Genomic DNA, 17,842 nt, shown 5'->3' with positions numbered 1-17,842 from the left:
GACTTACCTCTCCAAAGATTATACTTTTCTAGAAAACACAAAACCATTCTCATGTACAGCAGGTCAGTTTCTCCTCTCCTTACAAAATGCCAAATAAATAGACATTCCAACTCCTCTTCAAAGAGATTCCCTCTACCCGATTTCTGCCGTTATATCACACTTTCCTTCTTATGTGCAACAAGGCTGTTTATTCTTTTAAGTACATAAATTTACAATGTATGATGACTTCTGATTCATTGCATGGACTCGGAGCTTATCCTTGATTAGTATAGTAGTCTTGGTGAAACAACCGGTTGTCCCTAGTGGTGGAGTACCTTTCACTTTTAAAGCCTTCAACTCTCTATGCACTTGCTCGAGTATCTTTTCTTGATGATACAAAGTTCAAAATAAATGTATCTGAGCGGAGTCTCTGTATTGTGATCCTTTGAACACTTGGCATGAATTCCCATGCTAACTTGATGCTGTTGCTGTAGCTGCTTGTGGTCTTTTTAGGTTTACTGTATTTTGCTACACGAACAATTCTGTTTCTTTGAGTAACTATCAGCAACAGTTGTTTTATTCTTTGCCCACAGGTACTATAGTGCTACCATTCTGCAGATGTCTGGTGTTGAAGATGATAGACTTGCGATATGGCTGGCTTCCGTGACAGCCTTCACGAATTTCATTTTCACGCTCGTGGGAGTCTGGCTTGTCGAGAAAGTGGGCCGCAGGAAGCTTACCTTTGGGAGCTTAGCAGGTAGGTGACTGGATGAAGAAGTCAATTATAAACTTTTCTCTAATGATGACAAGTTCACCTTCCCAAATACAATACCAGTACCACTTATGATATTGTTCCCTTAGCCAAATAATAGAGTTCTTTAGACAAAAAGGTTTTTTAAAAAGAACTGAATATTATGATATGTAACTAGAATGTGACTAGAAACTGGAGTTGTAAGAACAGTTTGAATCTACTGAGGGTAACATTCTGCTGCTGTTCTTTTTGAATTCTGCTCAAAGGTACAAAAGTGAAAAGAATAATTGGTTTTTGTTCTTCTTTGAAAATTTTGATATTCATAAACTCACTTTTTAACATGTTTTATTTTTAAGTTTGATACAATATGGAAGTAAATTTGGAGCATTTTTTTCCAAAGCTCTTTCAACAGTAGAATATGAGAACTATATAATTTCTTCACAAAGCAGTGAACAGACTTTTCTTGTGTCTGAACCAGGCTCAAATTCTAAGGTAAATTCCGGGTGGTTAGTGTGTTTTCTATAACAGCTAAATAAGACAAAACTTTTCTCACTTTCAAGTATCTTTTGTCTTTAAATTCTGACGTTTCATTATCTATTTCTCTGTTTCACCTGACAGAATGAGACCCACCTTTGCCACTGTCTTCACATGTTGCATCATGTAATTTTCTTATCTTTTTCATATATACAGATTTCTAATTGTCAATTAGCTGTCCTCTAATAGCTCCTTTATAAGTTTAATTAGAGTAAGAATACATTTTTCTATTAAACTGTGAAGTTTCCAGGCTGGCATGAACTAAATTCTATTTTAACCAAATTATACCTTAAAATACTGGTCTAATAGCGCTCCTTCAGGCACTTGTCCCAGATTTTAATGAGAAAATACATTCTGAGTTCCAAACTCAGTTATTTGGAACACACAGTCTCTCCCATCCCTCCCTCCAGAAGGAAGAGTGGAATGCTTCCACGCTCTGTTCTTGCCTAAGCAGTGGAGGACTTGCACCTTGTAAGGTGAACTGAGGGGAGGCGAGCAAAGATTGTCTGATTAAGAGGCACAGGTACTTGCAACAGCCAAGGTACGCAGGGAAGCAGGAGGGTAAGTGAGGAAAGGTGAAGGACAAGGAGGCTAAAAACCATTCATTCATAAACTTGCTGAAGAAACCAGAAGGTTTAGTCTGGAAAAAAAGACTAAAGGGTTACCCAGTAGATACCTTAATCTAGCAGATGGTAGATGTTATGAGGGCATAATTTTTATTTAATGTGGGAATTAATTCTTAATACTCAGAGCTATCCAGCAGTGACTTGGGTTGCCTTAGTAAGATGATGAACTCTCAACAAAAGGTTAGAGGACCATCAGGTAGTGAGGTACCAAAGATGAATTCCTGTAGTTGGCTAGAAACTGGGTTTGCTGATTCCTGCGGTTCAGGTCAACCCTAAGAAGAGGTTAGAGCTGCTTTAAACCTTTTTAAATGGATGCCTAACCTTCCTTTTGAACAGGGCCTCTGTATATTGCTACCGTAAGAGGTCTATTATAGAATATCGGGTCTTCTTAAATTTGGGATTTGGCTTTCGAAGAAAGCATTTTTTTCCTGGTAGTCTAGTGCCTTTATTCATTGTATCCCAGAGACTCTTTCTCAGCAGTTCTGAAGGTTTGGAAGGCATGGTAGATCTAGAGCCATACTGCTTGGGTTTGAATTCTGTGACTTTAGGCAAGTTTCCATTTTCTCATTAGTAAAAAAAAAACAATTCATTCTAGTCCCTACTTCATAGGGTTATAAAGAGGCCTGAACACATTTATACACACAGAGCATTTAAAACTCTTCCTGACACAGATAATAAGGTTCCCAGCGCCTCTTAGCTGTCGCAGCAGTATTACTGACAGAGTGGTTCTTTGTCGTTTTAACCATAATGTGAAATCAACTTGCATCCCCAGAATCCGGGAGCTTTCCTGAGCTCTTCTAGCCGATGCCATGTTTCACCTCTCAGTGTAGGTGCTCTGCTCCAAGGTTTCCAGGGCCCATCCCTGGCTATTAAGAGAAAGTAGTAAGATAATTACCTGGGAGGACAGTACCCGTAGATTTCAGGGACTGCTTTTTATGAGCAACTGGAGGCACTTTTCCTTCTGGCTTTGTTTTCTTTTAAGCCAGAACCACCAACACCCCAGCTGTGCACATTGCTAAAACCATGCAGGGATTGCTCTAGCATGAAAGAGATTTTCCATCATGTAGACACCTCAGTTCCTTGTTATGTGGCCAATTACAGTGGTGATGTAGATATTACAGTGGGTTAGGAGGGAAAAGGCCTAGTTTCTTGTCACGGGTCCCCTCTTTTACATGTACGTATAGATGTAAACAGAGCTCTTTATGCAGTTCTGGTTTTTAACTGATTTAATAGGTCCCAGTAGACCATATGACCAATGGAAGTTTACACATTCGGTAGCAAACGTGCTGTTCAACAGCCTTGCTAGTGGATTAGTATTACCCTTCCAGGAGATGTTCATTTCACTTTCTGATACCAATTGATTCTGGCTTAATTATATATTTATTTCAGTGTTTTTGGTTTTGTGTAGGTATCAATATTATGATAGTGCTGTAAGTATTAGAATACTGTTCTATTTAAAACTTCTTAAAAGCTTTTGATCCAGTTTTGTCCCCTTTTTAATATTTTTATTATGATTTATTTTATGATACTGGGTTAAATTACTGGGAAAAGTCATATCAAAATAATTTTTCAATAGGTATTCATTCTTTAAAAATTACTACAAATAAACTATGCATATCTCTAGACCTGGACAAAAGAACTCTTTATACAAAGAATATAAAATATATAGTTCATGAATAATTTTAAATGGAGGACATTTTGTGGTATTCTGACTTTTAATAGTTTTTTTAAGGATTTATTTATTTATTTGAGAGAGCACACATAGAGAGAGCAGGAGGAGGGGCAGAGGGAGAGGGAGAGAGTCTCAGCAGGCTCCCGACTGAGCAGAACGCCCAACACAGGGCTCAGTCCCATGACCCTGAGACCACGAACTGAGCCAAAGTCAAGAGTCAGATGCTTAACCATCTGAACCACCCAGGCACCCCAGTGACTTTTAAGATTTTTAAAGCTTGCTCAGAGAACTGATCTTTCTTGTAAATATGGCACATTTAAAGACAACCTCTTGATTCTTTTAATAGAAGAAGATCTATACTTACATAGGTTTCCTGTAACTAATCAGAAAGCCAGAACACTCTGTTATTTTTCCCCAAATATCTTGGTAGTAGAATATTACTGGAAACATCACTCATAGGCTGTCTCCATCAGAATTACCAGAGGGTACTTATTTTGAAATCTGTTTTCATGGACTTTACCCCAGATGTGCTAAATTGGGATCTCTGAAGGTGGAGTCTGGAGCGTGTATGCTTTAAACAGGTTCCCCAGCTGATGCTTATTTACTATAAAGTGTGCTTTATTAGAATCATGGGAAGGGGAATTACTATTTTTTTCTAAGTATTTACTAATAATTCAGCCCTGCACCAAGGAGTTATAGAAACTTATTGCATCAGATTTTTTTTTAAAGATTTTATTTATTTATTTGACAGAGAGAGACAGCCAGCGAGAAAGGGAACACAAGCAGGGGGAGTGGGAGAGGAAGAAGCAGGCTCCCGCAGAGCTCCGGGGAGCCTGATGCAGGGCTCAATCCCAGGACCCTGGGATCATGCCCTGGGCTGAAGGCAGACGCTTAACGACTGAGCCACCCAGGCGCCCCAGCATCAGATATTTTTGAGCATGTGATTTATCCAACACACTTCACTTCCTGTAAAGAACATCTTTATTAAGAAAATTATATCAGAATCTCAAAATGTCACAGTATACTTAGTTAGAAGAGATTCTTCTCTTAAAATATAAAGAATGTGCCCAAACTGCACAGAGCACTGGGGAAGATCCAAGGCCTTCCTCTGTTGGACTCAAATCTGGGTTAGAGTAATGCTCAATCCAACAGTAACTATAATAATTTGAATACTAACAAGTGGCTGATAAAACATCTGTAACCTGTTAAAGGAAATAAGTAATTCAGTTTTAAGCTTTAAAGGTATGAGTATATGACAGGACTAGGTGATCATTTTTAAATTTATTCCATAAATAAAGTCATTTAAGATACCATTCCTTTCCCTTTAGGAGTTTATCATCTTAAAAGTTTATTTTACAAGTTATATTGGGGCACCTGGGTGGCACAGTCAGTTAAGCGTCCAACTGTCGGTTTCAGCTTAGGTCATGATCTTGGGGTCGTGAGATGGAGCCCCGTGTCAGGCTCCATGCTCAGCGAGGAATCTGCTTAAGACTCAACTCTTCCTCTGCTGCTACCTACCCCACCGCACGTGCTCTCACACTCTCTCTCTCAAATAATAAATTAATCATTTTTAAAAAGTTTATTTTATGAATTATATATATCCTATATCATACATATATATATGTGTGTGTTTGTGTGTGTGTGTGTGTATAAAATAAGTTATGCCCCCGCATACGTGATGCCCCATAACCTGGGGAGCTGTTTAAAACTCAGATATCTGATCCCCATTTTCCGGACACTCTGATTCAGAGGTTTATGTACATCCCAAGCATTTGCTTCCAATAGGAAATCAGGACTGAGAAACACTGCTATGTATAATAAAGAATGTAAAGGTGTAATACTGACTTTTAAAGGATTGTCATTCAAAATGCATTAAGGGTTAAGGGAAAATACTTCAGAAGGATTAAATCATCAGCTTTTCTGAAATTTTGTGTATCCAGAATGGTCAGTTCACCATATTTTGCAGGTAAGTAGGACCTTTTTGGAGATGGATGCCAGAGATACGTTGTATGTAGCGCAGAGCTCTGGGCTAGACTATGTAGCATATTAACCCTATGACTCCAAGTGGATAGTCTTAAGATTTTGTCGTGGTTTTTTTTTTTCCAAATACTCAATATTACAAAAATCTGTGGCACTGTGGTCCATTCATTAATACAACCAGTGCTTCTAGGGATCTACTGTACGACGGGCATTAGAACTGGACGTACGTGAGTATGTGCTAGGCATCCCATCTTAGAGTTTATGTTTTATCATGAAGACAGGTTATTTAATAAGCATTATGAAAGAAACGTATCTTGTTTCTTTCATATCTTAAAGTATCAAAATTTCCTGATTGAAAAAAAAGTCTTCCCTGCCCCACAACAATAGGCCATGGAAGTTATTTGGGAAAAACATTAAGGACTCAGGTTCTTTGATAGACAGATTTACAGTAAAATTAAATGTTTGTTTTGTTTGAAGAGACAGGGATGATTTTCATAATAGACCAATATATCTCCTGTCTTTCTAAAAGTCCTCTTTTCAGTTTCCCAGTTCAGGGCTCTGACAGTCTTTTCAGAAAAGAAATGCCTCAAACTATTCCTAGTTCTGGTTTGAGTTTGAAGCCAGCAAGGGGCAAACAAGCTGTGATTTTAGGTTCATGGTTTTTTGACCCAGGATGGCAAAAATAGGCTGCTTATCTCCCCTTCAGGCCTTCCCTTCCTTCAACGTTTCTCTACAATTTTGAAAGTATGCTGCTGCTTCTTATGACTATGATAGTACAGTAGCGTTTTATAACATTACCAGAATCCTTCAACTACATTAGGATATTTAAAATTCACTGCAGTTCTGCAAGGGGAGTATTTTCACTAAGCCCCGTTTTATGGAAGACAAAATTGTTCTTTGGAAAGGTCCTGTGCCTTGCCCAAGATCAAAGAAGTAAGAAATAGCAGACGTGGAACTTAACCACAGCGTCTGCCTGGACGCATCCCCTGTATCTTAAACACGTGCACCTCAGCCATTATTTAATCCCACTGCACTTCCACAGTGCTTCCCAAAGTTCTTCTTTTATCCATTCAGTTAATAGTATTTTTGGTCATATCTTAAATTTACCTCCCAGCTTAATCAATAAAATCTTTGCTGCTATGTAAATGCCCGCCCTAAATTCCCTATTTTAAACACATTGCCCCATTCAAATTAATTGTACAAATTACTACAATCCTAGTTTCTTTCTTCTCTCTTCCTGTGACTCTTTTTGTGTTTCCTCTCAACAGCTGGAACAATAGTCAGAAAATGGAAAACTTTCTTTTTTACTGTCAGGATGTCTCTCAGGGACTCAAAAGTGAGCCTTTTAAGTGATACACTTAATCACTCTTTCTATAATTGAAAGATCTACTTCCTGACACCAGCAGGAAAGACAAATGAGTACATGTGCCAGATCCTTTCTGGCACCTTCAAGTCATGAGAAAAGAATGCTGCTCCTCTTCAGTAAGAAACGTTCCCTCAGCTGCTTTTGAAATGTTCAGTTTGTTTTTAGTTTACTGATTTGGGACCTTAAACAATGCCGTTAGAACAATTTTCTTGGCAACGTGAGCAACACTTGGTGGGAGTCTGTCGCCTTTCATACTTCTGACGTCTTGGGCACTCAGTCATGTTGGTTGCATGAGTTGATTGTGAGACTGTCAGCAAGCCAAGGTTTTTTGGTTTTGGGTTTTTTTTTTTTTTTTTAAGATTTTGTTTATTTGTCAGAAAAGGAGAGAGAGTGGGCACAAGCAGGAGGAGCAGCAGGCAGAGGGAAAAGCAGATTCCCCCCAGAGCAAGGAGTCTGATGCAGGACTCGATCCCAGGACTCTGAGATCGTGATCTGAGCTAAAGGCAGATCCTTAACCAACCAAGCCACCCAGGCATCCCTGGTTTTTTTTGTTTGTTAAGAAAATCATTACCAGTCTACTGCTTGGCTAGCAAATATATTTGTTTTGAATTTTACTCTTGTCATGTTTCACAGTGAATGTGCTAGTGAGTTTTTTCTAATAATCTGTATATATATTAGGAACACTTTTTTTTTTTAATAATCCAGTGAAGGTGAAGATACTTTTTTAGAGATATGTCTTGCCAAACTCAGTCTGCTTTGAAAGAATGTTGCCAACTATTCTCTGATGTAAAACTTCATTTTAATTTATTTTTTTAATTTTTATTTTTTTAGGTACCACCGTAGCACTCCTTGTTCTTGCTTTGGGATTTCTGCTGTCAGCGCAGGTTTCTCCACGCATCACTTTTAAGCCAGTAGCTCCATCAGGACAGAACAGTACTTGCACAAGATACAGGTGAGATTTCATCCTGGTCCCCTGCCTTAACCTAACTCTAATAACTTTTTTGTTTGCTTTTAACTTTTCTAAAATTTGAGAGGTAAATAGGAGCTTGCTTATGAAGGAAGGTAAGATGATGGGAAAGGTGGTGGGAGGGCCCACCAGGAGAAGGAACAGCATGTGCAAAGACACAAGGGTAAAAGAGCTTAAGGAAAAGCGAGTATTAGACACAATACTGTCATTTTTCTGGAAATTAAAAGTTGGGATTGATAATCAAAGCAGGAATACTGTGAAACCATTTTAGATCACATGTGTATGACTCAGTGGCATCTACATTCCAGGTAAAATAAGTAGCTTTAATCAGTAATTAAACTTTTCCATGATGTACATGTCTGATAAGTAGATTATCCTCTGTGTATTCTAACAGTCTTCACAGAGTTCAAGTATCCTCTCATTCATGTAAGCAGAAAAGGAAGTTTTCTTTCACTGCCGGGGTTCTTCCAGAGCATTAAAAAGTGGAAAGAGATGGTGCAAGAGTGAAATACATTCTGATGGCCAGTTGCAGATGTAGGAGCTCTAATGTTAAGTCTAATGGCATACACACTATGTGATTAGATGGCTGGAGAAGTGGATGGATGGATAGACAGATAAACTAAAGAATGCACAATTGAATTAGAGATTGAATGAACAGATTGATTAATGTATCTGGCAGCAGAGTGTCAAAGTTTATAACTTCATTTTAGTGGTTGAAAAGGCTACCAGCTCCTTTAAAATATATGGCTAGAACAAGACCTAGCTTGCTTACTTGCTTTCTTTAGAGCGAATGAGCAAGTGAGCAGGAGTGGGGTAGGGGCAGAGGCAGAGGCAGAGGGAAAGAGAGAATCTTAAGCAGGCTCCACACCCAGCATGGAGCCCTACACAGGCCTCGATCTCATGACCCTGAGATCTCACAACCCTGAGATCATGAACTGTGTTGAAATCAAAAGTCAGATGCTTAACTGACTAAGCCATCCAGGTGCCTCAAGACTTAGCTTTAAAACAAAAATGATAGTCCTTTAGGCTCCACTAGATGGACTCAAGTCTCAAGTCAATGGGTAAATGATTTATTACTTTATTAACTTTTAGTCATATACTCCTATATGAAATTAAAACATTGCATTGATTTACTAAATTCCACTTGAAGGCCCCTCGGAACTTCATATTGAGCGGCTATTGTATTTATGGTGGGTTCCCATGACAACAATGAGAGGATATATATCGTTATGCCTTCCAGGTCCCAAATTCTGATATTCACTTTCCTTTAGAAGTAAATGGTTGTGCTCCTTCTTCCTCTTACTAATAAGTTTACTTATATATTGGCCTACTGATTTTTTAATAGTCTTTATCTTGTTCTAAAGAAGACTTAAAGATGTCTTCATAAAAGAAGTTAACTTAAGACTGTTCCTAGATGTAGTGATGTTTACTGTCTTTGACCATCTCACATTAGCTGCTAGATGATAGAGCCATTACCAGAATTCTGCGTGCTCTGCTTTTGATTTTTCTTGATAGATATTTTTAAATAAAATGTTTTTAACATTGTTACTTCTGACAAATTATTTAAAATACTACTGTTGTTGGGACGTCTGGGTGGCTCAGTCACTTAAACATCTGCCTTCGACTCACGTCATGATCCTGGCGTCCTGCAATTGAGTCCCGCATTGGGCTCCTTGCTCAACAGGGAACCTGCTTCTCCCTCTGTCTGCCGCTCCCCCTACTTGTGCGGTCTCTCTCTCTCTCTGACAAATAAATAAATAAATAAATAAATAAATAAATAAATAGTCTTTTAAAAAAAATTATTGTTGTTTGAGCAACAACTCCGATATCTGATGTCTGATTTAGATGGAGTAATTTAGATTCAGAGTAAGACTGATACACTCATTGTCAGGCCACCTAAAGGCAGAAAGTTAACCAGAGAATGGAAAAAGTTTTATGAATGTCTGATACAGGAAAAGAATGACAAACTTTTGAATAATTGGCATAATAAAGTGGTTTTCTTGACATCAACTTTTAAAATAAATAAAAATATTTATTGCCCTAGTTAGTTTGCATAGCAGTTTATAATTATCAACCTATTAATCCTTCTGATCCTTCTAAGTTGTCTTCTAACTACTATTTCAATACCAAAGTAGAATGGAATAGGAGAAGTGATACAGCTTAATTTTATTCTCATCATAAAAATGGGCAGCAGTTTTTGAAACAGAATCAAATTTTAAATGTCCTTTGGGAGTCAGTGAATATGAAAAACAGTTATATATTTTGTGCTTTCTCTCCACGTAACATATTAGGCTTTGTGAGAATTTGATAGTAGGTACATATATTCTGAGTGCTTTTATAAAATAGGCCTGCATTCCCCATACTGATTTTGTTCTAGTCTCCTGATTGTGTTCTTGTTTTTGTTAAAATTGTGAATACACTTTCCCCTTTCTTTAAGATAAACACAGAAGTCTTGTTTGCAGTACAGCACTGCAGGGTGAGTAAGGTTTAAGCTGTAAATGTAGGTACTATGCTTTCCTCATGGAATGATCCATATAGGAAAATTGAGCAAGTAAAATAGATTTTAAAGGGAAATTGATTTAATATCTATCTTAAAAATGTTGTATACTATTGATTAGATTATAAATTTCTCTCCATTTTGGAGGGAATACAATTCTGCCTAATAAGAGTTAAATGCCTACACCCACTGACTCAGCACTTCCACTTGTAGAAGTCTAGGGACTGTAGCGATGAGTATGTATTCATTCCAATTACGGTCAAGTATTGTTTATCCGATAAAACATAGTTTCTTATGAGAGCTCTCAAAGCTTTGAGGATTCATACCTTTCCTAAGTAACACTTCCCTCAAATTTTTGACACTTTATTATCTTTTAGAGTGATCTCAGTATATGCAAATCACTATCATAAAACCCTTCAAAGTAGGCAGATATTTCCTAAAATATATGTGAAATTTCAGGGTTTTAATCTCATCTCATTCATACATCATGTGTTCATGCATGTACTTAAAAATATTTATGGAACACCTACTTACAGGATTATAGTAAGGATAAATTAATATAAGGAAACAGTGGCTAGCACATAATACACGTTCAGTAAATATTGCAGCCATTGTTATAATTAATAAAGCTTATAGTGGGAGATGTGCTTGGGTGGTGGGTAGTCTCTCAGAGAAGATTACCCTGAGCATTGAATGTTTGAACTGAGCTCTGAAAGGGAGAGAGGAGCATGCCAGGCAGAAGAAACAGCAGGTGCAGAGGCTGCGCAAGGCTCATGGAGCTTGGCAAGTGCACGGAACTGAAAGATCACTGCTGCAGTTAGAGAAGCATAAGAGAACACTGGTAAGGTAGGCGGAGCCAGATTCATGCAGGACCTCAGAGGTCATGTGAACGATTCTGATCTTCAGTCTGGGAACATGAACCCATTGAGAAGTTCTAAGCAGGGTAGTGGCTTGACCAAATTTTTAATTCTAAACTTTCTCTCTGGGGGTGGGGTGCACAGGGGGCATATGCTGATGTAGGGAGACTGGTTATTAGACTTGTCTGTGAGAGAGATGATAATTGCCTGGACTATGGGGGCTATATTGAAGGTAAACAGGTAGGCAAATTCTAGATATATTTAGGAGAGTAAAATCAACAGAGATTAAAAATAAGTAATTGATTAACTATGAGCAACCAGGTAGAAGAGACCATGAAAATGAAATGGGGTAATTGGGTGAGGCAGTCACTATATTTTATAGGAATTGGCAAAATGGGCTGTGTCTCTAGTTCATTTTTATTCTCCATTTTAAAATTTCTCTATTGAGGGTCTTACTTAGAATCACCGGAGGAAGTGTTTAAAGCTACCCATGGATTCAAAGTCTGCCCATGGTTGTGCCTCTCACCAGAATGGTGGAGGGTATGTTAGAAGTACTCCCTCGGCTGATTCCAGTACATCTTCTATTAAGAACCACATACCACAATGCTTCAGTTTTTTGTTTTAACTGCCGGCTTCCTTTTATTTCTTTTTTATTTTTTTCCTTGAACGTTGTTAAAACAAGAATACAAAAATAATCAATGTGGTTCTTTTTCTGTTGAGTAATATTTTCGAGTTTTCCTCTCCAGATAAAGTTTATAAGCATTGAAATTTCCAAACTGTTGCTTCATTATAGGCCTCCCTATGGTGATGATACTAGTTTTGAGAAACCGTATATGCCTAACTAATTAGCTCCTCAAAGTTTAGTTACAGTAACAATATTTTTATGGTCACTATATTTTCCTTCTCCTTTTGCCAACCTTGTGTGATTTAGTACACATTGTTGGCATGACACTGTAAAACTGTTAAATTCAGTTATAAAACTTAGAATCTGCAGAAACCCTGTTAACCCCTAATTTTATTTTTCCAGTATTTGGCATGCTGGTGATGATCTGTTTGTATCCAGTAATTCTTAGCAACTTGACAGTGAATATAGTATTAGACTATGAATTGAAACTTTCCATTTTTGTGAAATTTTGTCTTCTGTCTAGTAATTTCCTTTAAAATTAACTTATTTTAATTTTTTTGGCCTGTTGTATAGACTAATATGCTTTGAGGCTGCAGAGGAAGATATGTCTGTTGAATAATATCCACAGACCTACTTCAGATGCAGATAAATGTACATAAAGGGAAAATGAGAGTTGGAACAAAAAGCCCACCTGACCTCGTTATGCACACTTACCTACAAATAGTTATACATGTCTTTTGCTAGCATTTAAATGCCCAGGCCTGAATTTGATGCCTGGATGAGAGAATTGTGCAAGAGATTTTTGGAGGAAGTTGGCCATTTATGGGACATTTTCATCTTCTTCATGACCTTTTTATCTTCATGCCTTGGCATTTGGCCAAGCACCTGCAAAGACCCCACAGTAGCAGGATCCCCTATTCAAACTTGAGTTTTCCACCATCAAGAAGTGCTTCTTGGGAAGCCAGGAAGGCAAAAGGGAGGACTCTAGTTTAGCTGTGCAGAGTAGGGAAAGACCATGCTGGGAAGAAGACGCATCCTGTAGACAGGCTCTATGCAGGGAGCGTGGCTTCTTCAAGGATTGCACTAGTGAGGCTGGGTCTAGCGGGCAAGCAGGAGAATGCCACAGAGAGAAACTGGATAACAGACCTCAGAAACCGTGAGAATTCAGGACATCCTCTCAGATTACTGAGAAGCCTCTAAAGGGTGATGAAATGAAATGACATAATCAGATTTGTGTTCTTAAAAGATGACTCTGAAAAAAAAATTTAATTTAAAAACATCAACAATCACTCCGGCTGCAGAGTGGAGAGTTGATAGAGGGACAGCAAAGGGTGCTAGGGGGAGATGAGGTAAGAGAGCTCAGGAGCCTAGGACGGACGTAATGCGGCATTGACGTTGGCCATGGAAACACAGCCTCGACTCAATAGTTTGGAAGGGAGTGACAGGGCTGGGTGGATGCGTACAAGGACAGGTGCTTTAGGCAGGGTTAGAATCATACTCGGGTGAGAGGAGCCCAGGGATCTGAAACTTCACTGTTGTCCACTTCTCGGAAACACTCTTCCAGGGGTGTAAGTCTGCAGACCCTTTCTCTGCTTTCCAGTTAAATATAGCATCACATAGTAAGAACAGTACTTAATATTTGCTGTCACTTATAGCCTTCTTGAAACATCAGTTTCATTCCTTCTGGACCTCAGAAGACTTTGAGAAAAGCGCTTATGAACTTGTCTGTTTAGGTTTGAAGTAACACAAAAAGGCAAAGGGGAAAACGTGTATCGCTGATAACCCGTAAGGACCTTTTGTCTCATTCAAGAGCTTTGGTCATTGTAGTGAATAAATAAAATCAGCCTGGAGGAGTTCTGCTCACATTTCAAGCCAGCCCACTTTAGAATATCATCCCCGCTTTGTTCCATGTAAACAAAAAGAATACACTGTCCAGTACTATGACAGTGACAGGCTGCAGCCGTTACCACTCAGGTGTTTCCTTACAGTAAAGGCCAAGGAAACTATAAAGAAAATGAGTACTAAATGGAGTTTTTTCTTTTTAAGACATTATTTATTCATTTGAGAGAGACAGCACGAGCAACGGAGAAGAGCAGAGGGAGAGGGAGAAAGAGGCTCCCTGCTGAGCAGGGAGCGTGACCCTGAGATCATGACCTGAACCGAAGTCAGACACTTACTGAACCCGCGCCCCCCGCCGCCGGCACTCCTAAGTGGAGTTTCTAAAAAACTTAACTATTCTCTAAGTTTAAATAAAAGAAGATTACCTTCTTATAAATTATGGTATCAAATGAGTGATGAAAACAGTTCAGGTATCGAACACTTACACATTCTGTTAAATTGAAGCATTTCCATCACCATGTAGAAGCGTGTTACACGGCCCCTGCTGTGTTTGCCCTACCTCTTGCTGTGGACCATCCTTCCTAAAAAAATAATATTTTAATACAAAGCATAGCAATGTGGTGAAAAGACTCTCTGTAGTGAGTGTGACTTTGGAATGGGTGGGCGGATGGGTGGTCGGTTGCATGAGGCGGGCTGGCGGGCTGGAGTCCAGAGAAGGCAGGTGGTGTACTGACGGAAGGAAGTTGTTAGTATAATTTCGTGGTCCTGGGCCTTAGGTACATTTGCTAGAAAACTTGGCGACACTTTGTTGCTATAAATAGTTGCCAGTGTTGGAAGCTTCCAAACCTTTGTTTCTTCAAAGTGCTTGGCCTTTACCGCTAGTCATGTCTCCGGCAGGGTGAGTGATTCACTTCGTGGGCCTGCTAGCAGACTCGGCAGTTCAGCCGGAAAGCTCTCTGGGCACGCAGCGAGTCACACGCTGTGCAGGAGAAGCTTCGGTGAATTTTTCGGGTTGCTGCTTGGTAGTAACAAGACAATGTTTCCCTGGTATTAATAAGCAAATAGCAAAACAAGATAGTATGATGCATGCCTCTTGGACTAGAACATCCAGGCTATATGGTGAATAAATTAGAAGACTAGAAAAATGAAATCACGTATCTGGAACAGCCTGGTTTTAGAAGCAGACACCCAGCAATTGGTTGCCGTATGATTCTACACACTGTACCACGTCAAAGGGTACGGCACTTTAGGAAAACTGTTTATAAGCATTTGTAGTCAGTTCATTGTTTAATAAACATTTCTGAGAATGTGACAGTAGGTCAGGGGATATTGAGATCAAAGGGACAAAAGGAAGCCTTACTCCACATTCGCAGCTAGGAGGGAGGAAGATGCAATAAATAACTGTAAAGTAGTGTGAGCCAGGCTGACGGGGTATCAGAGCGCGCCCTGGCTTGATTCGCCTCTCCTGGGGCCATCACAGAAGGCTTCACACAGGAGGGTTCTTAACCTTAACATTCTTCTAGACGCCTTCTGAGAGTAATGTTCTCAGCTGCATAAAATAAATTATAGGACTCCAAGGGAAATCAATTATATTGAAATAACGGCTGCCAAATATTTTTTAAATACACCTGTTACATGGTAGTGTATATAGTTCGTCCCTAACATTGAGTAATAGGTCTAGCCGTAGAGCTAAGCAGTTTCAAAACCACGCTGAATGTAAATGGTTTCTGAGATTTCTGCAACTACTATAATGGGAAATGAAAATATATGTGATTTCTACCGTCAGTAGTTTATTGCCTACATTCATAGCGGAAGGAAATGCTGAATTTTAGTAAAAGGCAAATGAAATAGAGGTGTCATGTTTTTCTCATCCGAGTTTACAGGCCCTGTATTTAAGTCCTCACATAGGAGTGAGCCTGATCTAATTCTTCAAAGGTAGGAGTTTCTCAGACCAGTGAAAGTGGAGATGGCCCCCAGGGCATGTGTCAAACACAGAGCTCTTCAGGGAATTCTAAAGTTGGATAATGTTGGAGAAAGGGACACCAGTCATGAGATGAGGTGGAAGGAAGGGCTGGGCTTTATACAAGTCAAAATGTGCAGTAACTGAAAAGCATTCAACAGCATCGGGCAAGGAACTAACATGACCAAACTTGAGCTTTAGAAAGAGTTTTCTGCTTGAATATTAGGGGACTTACTGAGAAGAAAGGACAGAGACCTCCAGAAAGAAGTAACAGGAGTCTGAAGCTATTGCCTGATGGCGAGCTTGAGGGCAAAGGTGTCTTTGGAGATATGATTGGAAGTGGACTGGTTGGAGGGAAAGAAACTGTGTTTGGATAGTTCAATTCTATGCGTATTCAGTGAGGTTTAAGTGACCCCAGGTGATATGCCTAGGAAGATAGATGGACCATAGTTGCAGGCATGCTTTTTATTTTAAAATAATAATAGTTTCTTTTAATTCTTACCGTGTGCGGGTATCATTCCACATTCTTTTTGAATATAATCTCATATTACCCTTAAGTTTCCCTAAGTGGAAGTTGCTATCATTATTTAATTTTATGGGTCAGAAGATAAGGCTCAGAGGCTCAGAGAGCTTGCTGAGAGTGAGGGAACCAGTAAATTGCAGAGCCATCTTGTTCTTTCCACCACCCCCTTTAGTCAAACTAATGGCCTTTCTTTGGATATGTGTTCATACTCCCCAAATTTCTGAGAATTCTAAAGACACTCTTGAGTATCTGCTACGCAAGAAGCAAAGGGAAGGGTTTTAAGTTCTGCACAATAAGTGCCAGGTACTTAAATACTAAGTTTTTATTTAACAAAATACTTCCCTAAAAACAAGTATCAAGTGATGAAAATTGTTAAAACCAGAAGCAACCTAATTAAATTTTGTCCTCTAAGGGTGCCGTTTAAGTGAACTAATATTAAAACTCTTTAAGGGGTGCCTGGGTGGCACAGTGGTCGGCGTCTGCCTTCGGCTCAGGGCGTGATCCTGTCGTTACGGGATCGAGCCCCACATCAGGCTCCTCCGCTATGAGCCTGCTTCTTCCTCTCCCCCTCCCCCTGCTTGTGTTCCCTCTCTCGCTGACTGTCTCTATCTCTGTCGAATAAATAAATAAAATCTTAAAAAAAATAAAAATAAAAAAAAATAAAACTCTTTAAAATCACTGCCAATCATTTCACCCTTTCAGCAGCTCTGATCCTAGCAGAATAAGAGGTACCTTGATCAATACCGCACCCTCATGGCCCGAACAAAGCCCTTACTGACTTGTAGGAGACTCATTCATGGAGAGAAAATCATGGCCAGCTTAGAAGTGTTAAGGAGTAGCTTTATAAATCCCTGCCTTGGGACCGCATCAAAATTAGAGATGACTCCCTTCATTCTCCTAAGCTTGCTTTTGATTCTTTTTAAAAAGAGAGAGATTAGACCATGGAAGTGAGGACTGTGAAGTTTAAGCTTCATTCACGGATCGTATGCCTCTGCCCTCCTACACATGCAAATAATTAACATCATTTTAGATTGTACGAATAAAAGATTATAAATTTAAAAAAGAGTTTAGAAATTTTGGGACACTGACCAAGAAACCAGTCATAGAGACCGTGTACCATAAGCACTGTTCTCTTTCCAAAAGAATGCGGAACAACATTTAGATATCCCCCACACTGGTTCAGCTTCTTCCAGTGAGCTGAGATTTCTTTATTTTCCTGGAAGTATATCTAATTCTGGACCCCCACAGAGGAGCATAGGAGACGCAGAGGCAGTTGCTTATAATTCAACTCAATTCTTTGTGTGAACAACTAGGCAGTTGCTTCAGGTGGGCAAGATAGACCCTTTTTCTTACCTCCTACTGGAAAATGATTGGCAGTGGTGTTGGTCAGCCATAAGTTTCTTTTCTTCTTTGAGGTTCATTAAATGGACAAGTGCCCTTTTTTCTCTAAAGCAGCACTGAAATAGAGCAGGCTGATAATTTCTTGCCACGGATTACTCACAGGAATTGTATAGCATGTTAAGTTCTGTTTGTTGCACTATAGAAAGTACATGTGAATTTTGATCTTACTCAGGAGCAATCGATTATAGTCACAGTTTGTACTGCCGCAATAACAGGGCTTTAGGTCCATAAAGAGAAATTTGACCACAATATCCCAGAACAGTTC

The 17,842-nt window shown here is 39.2% G+C and overlaps 1 protein-coding gene across 1 annotated transcript in view; it reads left to right on the top strand.

Moving 5' to 3' along the window:
- SLC2A13 (solute carrier family 2 member 13) overlaps positions 1-17,842 on the top strand; it is a 352,860-nt gene that overhangs the window by 238,379 nt on the left and 96,639 nt on the right. The window contains exons 5-6 of the mRNA XM_026502097.4: positions 573-736; positions 7,740-7,860. Of these exons, the coding sequence (XP_026357882.1) occupies positions 573-736; positions 7,740-7,860 (285 nt within the window). The remainder of the gene's footprint in view (positions 1-572; positions 737-7,739; positions 7,861-17,842) is intronic.

Source organism: Ursus arctos, unplaced genomic scaffold (assembly GCF_023065955.2).
Source record: "Ursus arctos isolate Adak ecotype North America unplaced genomic scaffold, UrsArc2.0 scaffold_26, whole genome shotgun sequence".
Taxonomy (NCBI): Eukaryota; Metazoa; Chordata; class Mammalia; order Carnivora; family Ursidae; genus Ursus; species Ursus arctos.
The sequence above is the reverse complement of the archived record's forward strand: the minus strand, read 5'-3'. Positions and strand labels throughout refer to the sequence as shown.